Below are 16147 nucleotides of genomic sequence, written 5' to 3'. Positions count from 1 at the left end.
CCTCCTTCTCCCAGGAACTTAAAGCAGAAACAATATTGCGAAGGTAACAGATGGAGGTAGGAAGGCGGCGGCTTTAGTCTTTCCCTCTTTTCGCTGTGTAATTCCTCGCTCCCTTTTCCTCCGGTTGCTGTCCACGCTCTGCCACGATGTAAATGTCCTCTTGCTCGATTTCTCTTAATTTCCTCCCCCGGGTCGATTAGGGTTTTCTTTTTCTTCTTTTCCCTCCCCACGGGTTAAGATCTGTTTGTCCCCCAGGGTAAACTGGAATTCTTTCTCAGCTTGATTTCCGTGTGTAGCAAGCTCCTGCTTTTTTATTTCCCACCGGTGCTTTTCTCTTTCTCGTTTTTCTTTCCCTGGGTGAATATGCTCTTTCCTGGGTGTAAATTCTCCCCCTTTGCTGTAAGCCTGGTTTGTGGTAAACACGAACCCAAGTCTTCTGGATATATAAAAAAGGCGTCTCCGCTCCTTGGCCCCAGGTATGTAAATTTTTGTTGTTGTTAAAATATTTCTGTATATAATAGATATATTTTTTACACCGAGCAGCCCTCCCTGCTGCTGGATATGTGGAGAAGCAGAGAGACACACACACAGAGAGAAACGGGTGGGGCAAACTGTACCATGAGTACCTCCACTCTCACATGATAACATAGCGTCACTGCAAGCCAAGGCGCCCTCTTTAAATATTCAGACCAAGGCAGCAGCGTAGGCAACAGGGAGAATCAAAGCACTGAATAAACCAATTTTTGTTTCAGGATAACGTTACAAATTTTGGATACTTACACTTTAATTTGCATGTCACTGAAAAATAATTTCCTATTTCTAGTCAAGGGATTCTGTTTTTAACTCAGATTTCCAAACTGAGGTTTGCACAAGACCAAGCCTACATGTAAACAGAATCCCACTATTCTATATTTTTCTTTATTTGCTAACTTGCTAGCACATTGTCATCTTTGAATTATAGTATTGTGTTCCTTTCAGTAGCTGACACTGTCTTTTGGTTATTAGTACACAAAGCACCTCAGTGCTAATAGCCACAGAGGTCCCCCCCACACAGAGTTTGGAAACCAGTAGTTTTATTTAATTTATTTGCTCAATTTTCCTTTTACATAGATGTATAGTCTATTTGCACATAGAAAAATCACAAACTAACACTGTTGAATCTTCAGGGAAAATGAAATGGGCACAAAGGACAAACTGGAGGGAAAATAAAGTTAGCCGACAATTTATTTAAAAACGTGCCATGTAAAACAATTTAAACATGATAATCGTAGTTTTCTGAACAAGTCCATTTAAGTTATTCTTTCCCAAGATGGTATTATTGATAAAGATTCATGTATGCAGTCATTACAATGATGAGAATAATATTGTATTGGAAAAGTGGCCAACAACTGGCAGGATACTATGAAGAAAATTCCACATCGCAACTTGGGACTGAGCAACACATGAGCTATACTGGAGCTGGAGACATATCATTGGACTGTTTCTAACTGCAGCAGTACCTACTTATCAAATTTAATGTTATTTTTTCTTGCCTTCTGAAGGCAGGGATGCAGTGAGGGATAATATTCATTTAGTTTAAGAAATTGTAAAGTGGCAATTCAAACATAATGCAGTTTGTGTACACAACAGCTTGTAGTGATATGCAGTTATTCCTTAGAGTTGTTGGCTGGAGTATGGTTCTAGGAGCATCTGCAGCCCTCCAGTATCTCATCCAAGTGGCCATTCTTGTGTGACTTTAGGCCAGGCGATAGTGTCATCCAACATATACACATTTTTCAGGAATCGGCATTGGACAGTTGTCAAGTATTTGATCCTTCACTGATTTTTTTTCTCCTTCCTAGTCCAAGAATGTTGAACCCATCTATATACGTTAAGTTAGAATACATCAGGTTTTGAACCTTTCTCACTGTACAGCTCAGTACCAGACCATATGGTCCACTGGGCCACCAGTCAAACTCTAAATAAAAATGGTACGTCCCATAAAAACTAGCACTTTTTAGTACTTTCATGGCGTAAACATCGTTTTCACAATCTGCCGAGAGTAACAGGCTAGTATTTCTCTTAAAGAAAGAGAACTGTGTTCCCTACTCTCCTGCAGGTGCTGAGTTGTACTGAGGTACAATTCCAAAGACCTCTGGTACCGCTTCAAGTGGCCATTCTTTATTTCCAAGCCTTGATGGGTATCACAGCTGAGTCCAATTCTGTCCTCACTCAACATCACTGGATACTGATCAGCTGTATGAATCCTGGTTTATTTTGACCATCCCTCGCTCGGGAGTAGCGAGGTCAATTGTAGCATTCCAAATATTCTCCTGGATAAGATCCGCTAACTCAATATAAACCAAGATGAAACCTGGGTCCACATTTTGGGCCAAATCTTCCTAGAAAAATAACACGTGTTAACGATGCACGCCATTATTAATGCGCAAATCAGCCAGCAAGTTCAAGGAATGAAGAGATACGCCATGAGTTGCGAATCTCCAGAACGTGCGGGTCAATTTATGCCACTCCACCGTTTGCCTCGCACAAACAGCATCTCGCCCTTAGCCTCCATCATTTTTAAGTTGTTGCTGGATTTTTTACATTAATTGCCTATTATACTTGACACAGTAAGTTACCGCTGGTAATTAATAGCACAAGGTATCATTTTAACAATGTGGTAATTGTTAATGCAATGCCAATCAATCTCTCCAACCCAGAAAGGGAACAAGTTAAACTGTTGAGTTTCATTCCGACATTATTGTTAGAAATTTTAACAATTTCAAAATTTTGAATTCTGTTCTTTTCCTTTCCGTCTCTCTCTCTCTCTCTCTCTCAATCCAATCTTTCTTTCCCTCTCTTTATTTCTCTTTCTGTACCTGATTTGACTCTAATTCACCCTCCTTTTCTCTGGTTCTTTCTCAATCCTTAAATCTCTGGTTAAGGAGATACACTATTGGTCCTGCCGTTCACAAGGTCCCAGATGACCGTTGCCCTCACCTTATTGTTATCAGCTCGCACTTCCAGCAAGTTAGGGCACAAATCATATAATCGAACTGAAGTGTGCCGGAAAGAGTCTAACTGCACACGCCACTGCAGCAGTATTTACAACTCTCAAGGCTATCAGAACAATGATCAAAACACCTGCTTCAAATATATATCATGTCAAACTGCCATATATAATGCATATATATCAACAATGTCCTGGAGTGTGTATATAATAGACATATGACACATTAACTGTACATTTGCAAGTGACATAAGCTGAAAGAAAAATCAATTTCCCAACATCAATGTTGGACTCTGACAGAGTGCAATGGTGGAACAAGGATATCAAAAGACCAACCTCACTCAAAGTCACACTGGATAATTATTGATCTTCAATACAAAAATGAAGGTAACATTTATTTGAAATAGAATGCACATCAAAAATTGCTTTAGTCAAGGAATCCTGCTTAGATTATTTACTTTCAGGCAAAATATTCACAAGAATAGTAATAAATAGATTTAAATACTGTAATACATATGCTTTCTACTAAAGGATAAAGTAATATCATTCCAACCAAAGTGGTTTGATTAGAGAAGTTGTTTCCTGTTAAAGCATTTGCACTTTACTAAGTACTATCAAACAATTCCCAAAAGCAATCTAAGGGGCTTCCAGCACCAATCACAAATATCAATATCAACTTTCTTTTTCGAAAATTTGGCCCTAATGTAAGTTAGTAAGACCAGAGATTTTTATTCAATCATATTGAAAGTAATGTTATGATCTACTGAAACCTTTTTGGAAAGTGAATTAAAGATAGTTTTTATACAACACAACTAAAAAGTGGTTCAAAATGTTGGAAAATTCATTTTCGGTCAACTGCACAGTTTTCACACATTTCTGTGTGGGGCCAGAGGCGAACTGGCTATCAGGAATTAGGGAAATTTCCCGAGTGCACCAGTACCCCACGTACCCTCATGTACGTCAGTCTGAATTACTGCAGCTTGCATTGAAATGTGGGCTGGCATCTAGTCGAGAGTTTTTTGTTTTTGTTTCAATGTTTCTAACATGTTGACCAGCTGTCAAATACCAATAAGGCTACCGTTCCAAAGGGTGAAAAAACCAACATTTCAACCTCACTTTAAAGTCATAAATCCATTTATATTAATTCAGAATGATGTAAAGTTTTGCTTTGTTTCATCTTTTGGAACTCCAGACATACTATTATCTGATGGGCATTGATGTAAGAAAAAGGAGACTTACCATCAAGTAACTTTAAAGTAAGCTTTAAGTAACTTATAAACACACTATATACAAGAGAGGTCTTTACCATGCCTCTGGTAGAAGCCTCTTACAATACTGAACAGACCAGTATTTATACCAGTCCAACAGGAAGTGACACATGACAGGAAGTGAGGTATGTACACAGTTCATAGTTCATAGTTCACAGTTCACAGGAAGTGATGACATAACTTCCCGGAAGTTATTATTTTTATCACATTCTTCCCTCCTGCAGGTTTAGGAGGCTGTGGTCTACCTTTTGGTCCGCAGCCGCCGAACAAGGAAGAGTCGCACCCGTTTGGATTCCCGTCGTTGAGGGTCGCTGGTCCGCTTGCATGCGGTTGGCCATTGGCCAGAGTCCGTGTGGCCTGGATTGCCCTGTGAAGGGTCGGGGAGATCATGGCTTCGAGTACGAGCCCCAATAGGTTCAAAGTCAGACTGCCTCTGTTCAGAGGGAGGTGCAGAGCTGGTCTGTGGCAGACCAGTACTTTCATGCGTGGTACTGGGAGGGTCGCAACCTTGAGCACGGGGTTCTACCAGCACCAAGCTAGTTGGTGTCTGATCAGGATCCTGGAGAGGGGTACCCGATAGGTCCCAAGAGTTTCCTGGTGAAATGCCATCACCCGATGTCCCACTAGGTCCTGGTGGGCAGGGAGCCAGATCCCGTAATGATACGGTAGATTCTCGGCCGTCGGAATATCGTATGTTTGCATAGGTGGGGTTGGCATCGGTTAGTTCGACCTCGTCTACAAGAGGGTCATTTTTAGATGTCCGAACGTATCTTCGGAGTAATACAGGTCCAGGAGTAGTTAGCCATGACGGGAGTGATGTCCCATGAGATGAGCGACGCTGGAATCCAAAGAACCGCTCATGAGGTGTAGTATTTGTGGCTGTAGAAAGCAGGGACCGTATAGAGTGCAATGCATCCGGAAGCACTGTTTCCCATTGCTGGTCTGGTAGGCCCCGAGATCTTAAAGCGAGACGTACGGAATTCCAGATGATACCGTTATACCTCTCTACCTGCCCATTTCCGATGGGATGGTATGGTGTTGTTTTGCTTGTAGCAATTCCCCGTTCTGAGAGGTAGTCCTTGAGTTCCCTCGACATAAAGGATGGACCCCGATCTGAGTGAATATAAGCCGGCATGCCACAGAGAGAAAATACCTGCTCAAGGCAGCAGATTACGGTGGACGCCAGCATATTGGAGCAGGGGAAGGCAAACGGAAAACGTGAATATTCGTCGATCATGGCGAGCAAATATGTGTTCCGAGTTGAAGAGGGCACTGGGCCCTTAAAATCGATGCTAAGTCGTTGCATCGGTTGGGTTGCATGTATGAGTATACCATCTGAGGGGCGGAAGAACTGAGGTTTTAATTCCGCACAAAGCCGGCATTCTGAGCATATTTTCTTTACATCTCCAGTGGAAAAAGGGAGATTCCGTGATCGTACGAAATGTAGCATGCGCGTAACGCCAGGATGGCACAAACCATTGTGGACATCCATGAGGGTGGAGGATGACATAGTGGAGCAGAATGCCCGTGTGAGGGTGTCCGGGGCCACATTCTCCTTGCCAGGCCGATAGAGAATGGTATAACCAAAAGAGGCCAGTTCCATCCTCCAAAGTTGTATTTTATTATTCTTAATTTTGGTTCGTTTTCGATTATCGAGCATGAAGGCGACTGATCGTTGGTCCGTGATCAATGTAAAGTGCTGGCGAGCTAGAAAATGGTTCCACTTCCGTACTGCCTCTATGATGGCTGTGGCTTCTTTCTCAACCGGAGGATAATGTAGCTCGGCACCTTGTAAGGTCCTGGACATAAATGCTACAGGACGACCTTCCTGATTCAGAGTAGCCGAGATCGCCACCTCCGAGGCATCACATTCAACCACGAAAGGGAGATTCTCATCAATGGAGTGAAGAGCCGCTTTCTCCAACTGTTTTTTGAGAAGGTTAAAGGCTGCAACAGCCGCTGTTCCCAGTGGAAATGATCTAGCATGCAGCAAGGGTTGGATTTTGTCCGAAAAATGAGGAATCCATTTAGCGTAGTATGCAAACAGACCGAGAGCCCGACGTAAAGAAGCCGGATTCTTAGGTGACGGGAGCTCTTGGAGCGGGCGAAGTCTTTCTGGGTCTGGCTTAATGATACCATTGCCTACGCAGTAGCCAAGGATGTTGATGGTCGGTTGCGACTCAACAGATTTGGATTCATTCAGGGTCAAATTACGGCGATGGAGGGCATCCTGAAATTTTTGGAGGTTGGAGTCGTGTTCCTGTCGATCGTGACCTGCAATGGTAATGTTATCAAGATAGGGAAAAGTGTCCCTTAGGTTTTCCTGCTTAACCAGGCCATCCATTGCCCGTTGAAAGACAGCCACTCCATTAGTAACCCCGAATGGGAGGCGACGAAATTGGTACAGCCGTCCATTAGCCTCAAAGGCTGTGTACTGCTTATCTGAGACCTTCAAGGGTAACTGATGATAGGCACTTTTTAAATCGTAAGTTGAGAACACTTTGTATTCGGCCAGTTTATTAACCATATCATCAATGCGTGGCAATGGGTAGGCGTCCAAGTCGGTATATTGATTGATGGTTTGCGAATAATCGATGCATAGTCGCTGTTTGTGAGGTTTTAGAGGGTTCTTGACAATGACGACTTGAGCCCGCCAGGGCGACGAACATGGTTCAATGATATCCTCTGCTAGAAGTCGAGAGATTTCAGCCGCAATAAAAGATTGGTCTTCCTGATTAAAGCGCCGCGATTTCGTTATTATCGGTTGGCATTGAGGCGGAATACTGGCAAATAATGAGGGTTCATCAAGTGAAGCTGCTGATAATGCACAAAATGGTAATTTAGATGGTATATTAGAAATAGTAAGTCCGGGTTTGGATCCACCAAACTCAATGGTGAGTTTCTTATGCTGTTTTTGGAAGTCCAGCCCTAAGAGGAGATCACTACATAAGTCTTTGAGCACCGAAAGTCGGGTGGAGGGATACATACGACCATGAAGTGTCATATCAACAACACAAAAGCCGGAGATTCTGGTATTAAGTGATGACTGGGCCATCGCAATTGCCTGGTCCGATGGGAAGACATGTAGTTTCAATTTCGCAACAATCTGTTCCTTAATGAAACTATCAGTACTTCCTGAGTCAATTAAGGCATCTAAGGTATGCCCTTTAATTGAAATTTTTGTGGCTGCCTGAGACAGGTTCTGTGGGCAAGCAGCTGTAATTGGTGTCGTTGCACAGAGAGTGGCTAAAACTCTCGGTGTGCTTCTTCGGGAGAGAGCTCGAGAGGAAGCTTGATAGGTCCTAGCTGGAGCATCTTGATAGGCCCTAATTGGGGCAGTTCGGTAGGCCTTAGCTGGATTGGCCCTCGTAGAGGCCCTTGATAGGCAAACTTTAGCAAAGTGTCCTTTTTTCCCGCAATAACTGCAGATTGCATTGCGAGCAGGGCAGGTTTTCCTAGGGTGAAAAGCATCTCCACAAAAGAAGCATTCCTTCCTAGATTGCCAAGAGGCTGCTAAAGTGGGGTCGTCCTCCTCTTCTTCATCAGAATTATCAGAATTAGATTCCCCCATGATAGGGTTCACCTGAGACCGCTTGAATTGTCTGGTTGCAGCTACAGCAGCAGATCGAGATCTGGGCAGCTGATAGAGGTCTGCATTTCTCTTTGCCAAATCCAGTGAACAAGCTAGGTCAAAAGCTTTTTGTAGCTCAAGTGTTTTACTTTCTAGTAGACGCTGGCGTATAAATGGAGAGGCAATCCCGCAGATGAAAGCATCACGAATCATTTCTTGGCGGTACAGCTCAGCTGAGGCTGCCTGAAAGTTACAATCTACGCTGAGCCTGCGAAGTTCTTGCAGGAATTCGTCAATTGATTCCCCTGGCCCTTGTCGGGCTGTGGCCAGTAGATGTCTAGCATAGACCTCATTTGGGGTCTTCGCATACAGTTTCTTAAGTGCCCGAATCACCTCTTCGTAATTATCCCATTCATCAACATATTCGAACACTTTTGGGGTCACATAATTGACAAGTATCTTCAATTTAGCAGGAGCATCCACTTTACATTCATCCAGAAAATTCTCAAAAGTACGATACCAATGCTTCCATACCCTGCCAGCTGCTGGTGTATTCGGGTCCAAGTCCAGACGAATAGGTCTAAGGATTTTCTCCATGATGGGTGGTTCCCTGGATCCTTAACTTCCGAGTTTGTCTGAAGGTCTAGTATTTGTCAGTGTAAATACTAAGTTACTTAAATTGATGTAAGAAAAAGGAGACTTACCATCAAGTAACTTTAAAGTAAGCTTTAAGTAACTTATAAACACACTATATACAAGAGAGGTCTTTACCATGCCTCTGGTAGAAGCCTCTTACAATACTGAACAGACCAGTATTTATACCAGTCCAACAGGAAGTGACACATGACAGGAAGTGAGGTATGTACACAGTTCATAGTTCATAGTTCACAGTTCACAGGAAGTGATGACATAACTTCCCGGAAGTTATTATTTTTATCACAGGCATTGTACATAAATGGAATACATCTCAAACCAGAGGAAAACACATATATTCCCCTTATTGACACCGTTGTAATGTAAAATACTTGCTCATATTCTAAACTGAAACAGCAAACGGAGATGATGAGAAGATTGGTGAAGCACTGAAAAAACTGTCACTAAGTATAATACATCCAGGTGTTCCTGCATTTGAGAATTTAAAAAAATATACTTTGGGGAAAGATCTCAGCAGGTTAACGGGTGCAATTAACAAAGGACACGTACAAGATATTTATAATGATGCAAATTAGAATTCAGTGTCTTTTCAGATTACATAGAATTTTACAACACAGAAACAGGCCATTCGGCCCAACAGGTCTATGCTGGTGTTTATACTCCACACAGGCCTCCTCCCACCTCACTTAATCAGCATAACCTTCTACAGTATTCCTTTCTCCCTCATGTACTTATCTAACTTCCTCTTAAATGCATCGATGCTAATTGCCTCACCCACACCATATAGTAGCAAGTTCCACATTCTCATCACTCTCTGGGTAAAGAAATTTCTACTGAATTCCTTATTGGATTTATTAGTGACTATCTTATCATTACGGCCCTAATTTTTGTCTCTCCCACAAGCAGAAACATCTTTTCTACTTCTACCCGATCAAAACGCTTCATAATTTTTAAAGACCTCTATCAGGTCACCGCTCAGTCTTTTTTTTTCCAGAGGAAAGAGCCCCAGCCAGTTCAATATTTCCTAATAATTTTATCCTCTTAGTTCTGGTATCATCCTTCTCGGTCTTTTTTTTGCACTCTCTCCAATGGCTCTATATCCTTGCTTTAATATCAAAGTTGCAAGATGTTGCAACTTGTGCAGCCTACATTTAACGGCATCAGTCAGCTTTCAACATCTAGCAGATACTCACCTTGAACAACTCATAAACCTCATGGTATAGCAGAATGAATCATTACAATTGTGCACTGTTATATAGCGAAATAAATTTTAAAGTCTAGATAAAATAAGAGGTAACCGAACCACTGAAATCAACGACAGAATTGTATTTTAACTTATATAACAAGCTAAGCTTTCAAGTCAGTTATTTACTTAATGTCCAAGTATCCAGTTACCAACACAAACGCGCATATCTCGGTACAGAGTCCTCTTGTGCATCACTGGAAAGAATATTATTGATTACAAAGAGAGGAAAGCAAAAATGTATTTTAAATGAATCCTCTGCAATGGTATTAACTCAAAACATGAGAAAACATAACATAAAAAGACATTCCACTCATCAAGTTCATTCGCCTCACAGACCATATATAAACTGAATGTATTTTCCCTCCTGATGGAGGTAACTAACCATAGGTACAACACTGAAGAACATCAAACTCTTGTGAAACTTTTCCTGACCCTGCCAAAAAGTAAGCGAGAGAAAAATTCCAAGATTTTAATTGAATATTATAGTCTACATTATGGGACCAGATCCCTTCTACAGATGACATATCCGTGCTCTCCTCAGGACAGGAGCCACATTATTCTCTCGAGTATTTGATGATTTATATTTATGGCTACAACCTACAATCTCATTCCTAACCAGATATTTATTTATCTGCTTTTTAAAAAATAAGTCGTAACGTCATTTAAGACAGATTTCTTTTAAATATCAGCAGAACATTATCAAGGACAAGAGCAAAATACTGGAGATGCTGGAAATCTGAAATAAAAACAGAAAATGCTGGAAATACTCAGCAGGTCAGGCAGCATCTGTGGAGAGAGAAACAGAGTTACCGTTTCAGGTTGATGACTTTTCATCAGAACTGGAAGAAGTTAGAGATATAACAGGTTTTAAGCAAGTGCAGGGGCAGGGAAGGGGAGGAGGGGTGGAAAGAACAAAAGGTACGGTCTGTGATAGGGTGGAAGTCAGGAGAGATTAAATGACAAAAGGAATGATTGTACAAAGCAAAAGGAGATGGTAATGGGACAATTAAAGAAACAAAAGATGGGTCCAGAAGAGGTGTAAATGGGAATAGCAGAATCATCAATAGCTGCCGTCTGGAAAAAATGGGGACAGAGATTATGATCTTAAATTGTTGAACTCGATGTTCAGTCCAGAAGGCTGTAAAGTGCCTAATCGAAAGATGAGGTGCTGCTTCTCGAGCTTACGTTGCGCTTCGTTGGAACAGTGCAAGAGGCTGAGGATAGAGGTCAGAGTGGGAGTGGACTGGAGAATTAAAGTGACAGGCAACCGGAAGCTCAGGGTTACGCTTGCAGACTGAACGGAGGTGTTCCGGAAAGCGGTCACCCAATCTGTGTTTGGTCTCCTCAATGTAGAGGAGACCGCATCGTGAGCAGCGAATACAGTATACTAAATTGCAAGAAGTACAAGTAAATCGCTGTTTCACCAGGAAGGTCGGAGGCAGGAAGCAGAGGGTAATGGTTGATGGGTGTTTTTGTGACTGGAAGGCCGTTTCCAGTGGGGTTCCACAGGGCTCAGTACTAGGTCCCTTGCTTTTTGTATATATCAATGATCTAGACTTGAATATAGAGGGTATGATTAAGAAGTTTGCAGATGATACTAAAATCGGCTGTGTGGTTGATACTGAAGAAGGAAGTTGTAGACTGCAGGAAGATATCAATAAATTGGTCAGGTGGGCAGAACAGTGGCAAATGGAATTCAATTCGGAGAAGTGTGAAGTAATGCATTTGGGGAAGGCTAACAAGGAAAGGGAATACACATTAAATGGTAGGACACTGAGTAGTGTAGCGGAACAAAGGGACCTTGGAGGGCATGTCCACAGATTAGGGTTGCAAAGGGGTGGAAAGTTTCCGGTAAATTTCCGGAAATTTTCCACGGGAAGTTTAGCTTGGGAATTTTGCCCAAAAAAGCACATGCTAGCATAATATTGTTTTTTTTGTATTTCTTTTTTTTTTTCCACAGGTCCTCTCTTAAAATTACTAACAGAGATGGAATCTTAATTATTAAGGAATTTCTTAATCAATATATGTTTATCTTCTTACTTGGCTTGTTTTAATAATTACAAGTTTTGTGTGTGACTGTGAACAAATGTGTCCTGATTGGGTGGATGAGCGATTAGCTCCCTCTATTTGTAATATTTGCATTTCGAATTGTGATTGGCCTGCAGGCATCTGTAAGACTGCTATAGTTTTTTTAAGATGCAGGTTAGGGGTCCTGAGGGAAGTCATTTTGTTTTCTGCTGATGTTGTGATGATGCAGTAAGTAAATCAGACTTTATACCAAATAAACCAGTTACTTGTTGAACTCTGTTGTCCTTCAATTTAAAATATACAAAATAATACACTATTGGTGATGTAGCGTCGTGTGTGTACAGGTCATGCTTCCATCATATGGAGCATCAGCAAAAATGTACTCACCCTGTTGCAATCGTGCTGATCGACCGCAGTTCGACACAGAGATGAATGCCCTTTATTTCTCTGCATAGAACAATGCCACGTTTACCGTCGGATGTGTGGAAGCATTTTACCCCAGGCATTAAAGATGGAAAGACTGTGTACATGTGCAAACACTGTAGAAAGCCATATGTAAAGAATGCCACAAAGATGCAGCAGCATTTATCCAAATGCAACAACTTCACTCAAAGCTCACAGCAGTCAGCCCAGAGTTCCTCTGCTTCCATTCAAGAAGATGATGGTTCTCATTCAGCATCAGGCTCCTTATCATCAGCAACTCCTGTCCCACTTGGAAGGTTCTTTGATACAATGGATAACCATAGCCAGAAGAATGCAGATGAGTGCCTTGCTCGAGCTGTATATGCAACAGGCTCACCCCTCATGCTCACAGCCAATGTGTACTGGAAGAGATTTTTCAATGTTATTCGCCCTGCATACTGTCCTCCCACCAGACATGCTTTGTCTACTTATTTGCTGGAGGCTGAGTATAACAGAGTCCAAGGAAAGCTCAAAGAAACGATAGCGATGGCAGACTGGTGCAGTTATCTCAGATGGGTGGTCAAATGTACGAGGGGAGGGCATCATAAACTACATCGTCTCCACTCCTCTCCCAGTGTTCTTCAAGAGCACAGACATGAAGGACAACAGACACACAGGCACATACATTGCTGATGAGCTGAAAGCGGTCATCAACGACCTTGGATCACAAAAGGTCTTTGCAGTAGTTACTGACAATGCTGCGAATATGAAGGCTGCTTGGGCTCAAGTGGAGGAGGCCTACCCTCATATTACGTCTATTGGGTGTGCAGCTCATGGGCTTAACCTGCTCCTCAAGGACATCATGGGTTTGAGAACCATGGAAGCACTGTACAAGAGAGCCAAGCAAGTTGTTAAGTATGTCAGGGGAAAACAGGTAGTTGCAGCAACCTACAACTCCAAGCAAATGACAAAGAACAAGAACACCACGCTGAAGCTGCCCAACAACACTAGATGGGGTGGTGTTGTCATAATGTACAACAGCCTTCTGGAGGGTAAGGAGTCGCTGCAAGAAATGGCAATATCCCAGTCTGGGGATATGGAAACCACCATCAAGAAAATACTACTGGATGATGTGTTTTGGGAGAGAGTGGTTAGCAGCCTTAAACTACTCTCACCAGTAGCATCTGCAATTGCTCAGATTGAAGGAGATGACGCTGTCTTGTCAGATGTTCTCAGGCTTTTTACTGATTTAAAAGAACAAATCAGCATTGCCCTACCCACATCCCTGCTGCTCAAAGCAGAGGAGAAGGCAATTGTTCAATTCATACAGACGCGTCAAGAATTTTGTGTCAAGCCGATTCATGCTGCAGCATACATGCTGGACCCAAAGCATGTTGGGAGACCAATACTTTCTGGAGAACAGATCAACAGCGCTTACAGTGTGATTTCTACCCTCTCACACCATCTCAATCTGGATGTGGGCAAAGTTCTGGGAAGTCTGGCAAAGTTCTCTACCAAGCAAGGTCTTTGGAATGGGGATGGGATATGGGAATCATGCAAGCATATCAGTGCACGTACCTGGTGGAAGGGACTTTGTGCATCTGAGGCCCTGTCACCTATTGCATCGGTGATACTCCAAATCCCACCTTCATCAGCGGCCTCTGAACGAAACTGGTCACTTTTTGGGAATACGCATACAAAGGTGCGCAACAGGCTGACTAACAAGAGAGTGGAGAAACTGGTGGCTATCCGAGCGAACCTACAACTTATTGAGCCAGATACAGAAGTGTCCACCACACAGCTAGACACTGACACAGAGGAAGAAATGGACACGTCAGAGCCAGAGTCAGAGAATCAGGAGGAGCAATGAGGAGTAGAAGACTCATGAGTAGAAGACTCAAAGGGACAAAATAAGGACAAATTACAGGCTAAATAAGCTGACGCTCTTTTTATTTTATTTTAGATGGGTCTTTTTTGTGGGGGTTCAATAAAGTTCAAAATTATAACCTAAATAAAGTTTTGAAAGCCTGTTTTTATTTGTATGGAACAGTATGTCTATTTTGACGACAAAGATAATATAAGGGTCAGAGACAAAAACCATCAGTGTGCAAAAAAACTCAAAATTCCGAAAATTCCCATGGAAAGTTTCCTCTTTTAAAAATTCCCAGAATTTTGCAACCCTACCACAGATCCCTGAAGGTAGCAGGCCAGGTAGATAAGTTGGTTAAGAAGGCATAGGGAATGCTTGCCTTTATTAGCCATGGCATAGAATACAAGAGCAGGGGGCTTACGCTTCAACTGTATAAAACACTAGTTAGGCCTCAGCTAGAGTACTGCGTGCAGTTCTGGTCACCACATTGCAGGAAAGATGTGATTGCACTAGAGAGGGTACAGAGGAGATTTACAAGGATGTTGCCGGGAATAGGGAATCTTAGCTATGAGGAAAGACTGGATAGGCTGGGTTTGTTTTCCTTGGAACAGAGGAGGCTGAGGGGAGACCTTATTGAGGTGTATACAATTATGAGGGGCCTAGATAAAGTGGATGGAAAGGACCTATTTCCCTTAGCAGATGGGTCAAAAAACCAGGGGGCACAGATTTAAAGTAATTGGTGGAAGGTTTAGAGGGGATTTGAGGGGAAATTTCTTCACCCAGAGGGTTGTGAGGGTCTGGAACTTACTGCCTGAAAGGGTGGTAGAGGCAGAAACCCTAACCACATTTAAAAAGTACTTGGATGTGCACTTGGGATGCTGTAACCTGCAGGGCTACGGACCTAGAGCTGGGAAGTGGGATTAGGCTGGATAGCTCGTTGTTGGCTGGCGTGGACACGATGGGCCAAAATGGCCTCTTTCTGTGCTGTAACTTTCTATGATTCTATGAGTGTTGGGGCTCTGGACGATGGGAAGAGGGGAAGTAAAATGGCAGGTGTTGCATCTCCTGCGCTTGCATGGGAAGGTGCCGTGGCAAGGGGAGGGGGTGATTGAGGAGTGGACCAGGGTGTTGTGGAGGGAACGGTCTCTTCGGAATGCTGAAAGGGATGGAGAAATGAAGAGGTGTTTGGTGGTGGGATCCATGCTGGATGTGGCGGAAATGGCGGAGGATGATCCATTGAATGTGGAAGCATGTGGGGTGAAAGTTGAGGACAAGGGGAACCTTATCGTGGTTCTGGGAAGGGAAGGAGTGAGAGCAGAAATGCGGGAAATGGAACGGACACGGTCGAGGGCCCCGTCAACCACAGTAGAGGGGAATCCTCGGTTGAGGGAAAAGGAAGACAAATAGGAAGCACTAGAATGGAAGGTGGCATTGTCAGAACAGATGCAATGGAGACGGAGAAACTGGGAGAATGGAATAGAGTCCTTACAGAAAGTGGGGTGGGAGGAAGTGTAGTCCAGGTAGCTGTGGTAGTCAGTGGGCATGTTGTGGATGTTGGTCAATAGCCTATCTCCAGAAATGGAGATAGAGAAGTCGAGGAAGGAAAGGGAAGAGTCAGAGATGGACCATGTAAAGGTGAGGTAGGGGTGGAAATTGGAAGCAAAGTGAATGAAATTTTCCAGTTCAGGGCGAGAGCAGGAAACGGCACCAATACATTCATCCATGTACTGGAAAAAGAGATGTGGGGGGGGACCTGAGTAGGACTGAAACAAAGAATGTTCCATGTATCACACGAAAAGTCAGGGGTAACCAGGATCCATACGGGTTCCATTAGCGACACCTTTTATTTAGGGGAAGTGAGTAGAGTCAAAGAAGAAGTTGTTCAATGTAAAAACAAGTTCAGCCAGACAGAGGAGGGTGGTGATGGATGGGGAATGGTTGGGTCTCCGTACATGGAAGAAGCGAAGAGCCCTCAGGCCGTCCTAGTGGGGGATGGAGTTGTAGACTGGTCACAATGTAAAACTAAAATGAGTATTGTAGGATTCGCAAAATCCAGAAAATACAGTCTAGATTGGTAAAACCCCTGAAATGGCCACATTGTGAGAACACAAGATGGAGT

At 42.9% G+C, this 16147-nt stretch overlaps 2 protein-coding genes across 2 annotated transcripts in view; one reads left to right on the top strand and one right to left on the bottom strand.

Moving 5' to 3' along the window:
- The window catches only part of gnas (GNAS complex locus), a 447325-nt gene that overhangs the window by 224693 nt on the left and 206485 nt on the right, over nucleotides 1–16147 (bottom strand). The window lies entirely within an intron of this gene.
- LOC147108537 (uncharacterized) lies at nucleotides 387–14530 on the top strand. The gene is made up of 2 exons (XM_086005199.1): nucleotides 387–476; nucleotides 12212–14530. The coding sequence occupies exon 2, from the start codon at nucleotides 12814–12816 to the stop codon at nucleotides 14026–14028; it is 1215 nt and encodes a 404-aa protein (XP_085861325.1). The 5' UTR covers nucleotides 387–476; nucleotides 12212–12813; the 3' UTR covers nucleotides 14029–14530.

Source organism: Somniosus microcephalus, chromosome 13 (genome assembly GCF_052327205.1).
Source record: "Somniosus microcephalus isolate GS21.2 chromosome 13, FLI_Smic_1.0, whole genome shotgun sequence".
In the NCBI taxonomy this organism is placed as follows: domain Eukaryota; kingdom Metazoa; phylum Chordata; class Chondrichthyes; order Squaliformes; family Somniosidae; genus Somniosus; species Somniosus microcephalus.
This window is presented reverse-complemented; position numbering and strand designations above follow the sequence as displayed.

Coding starts and splice junctions, on each gene's coding strand:
- LOC147108537 (XM_086005199.1), top strand. CDS start 12,814: ATGAAGGACAACAGACACACAGGCACATACATTGCTGATGAGCTGAAA.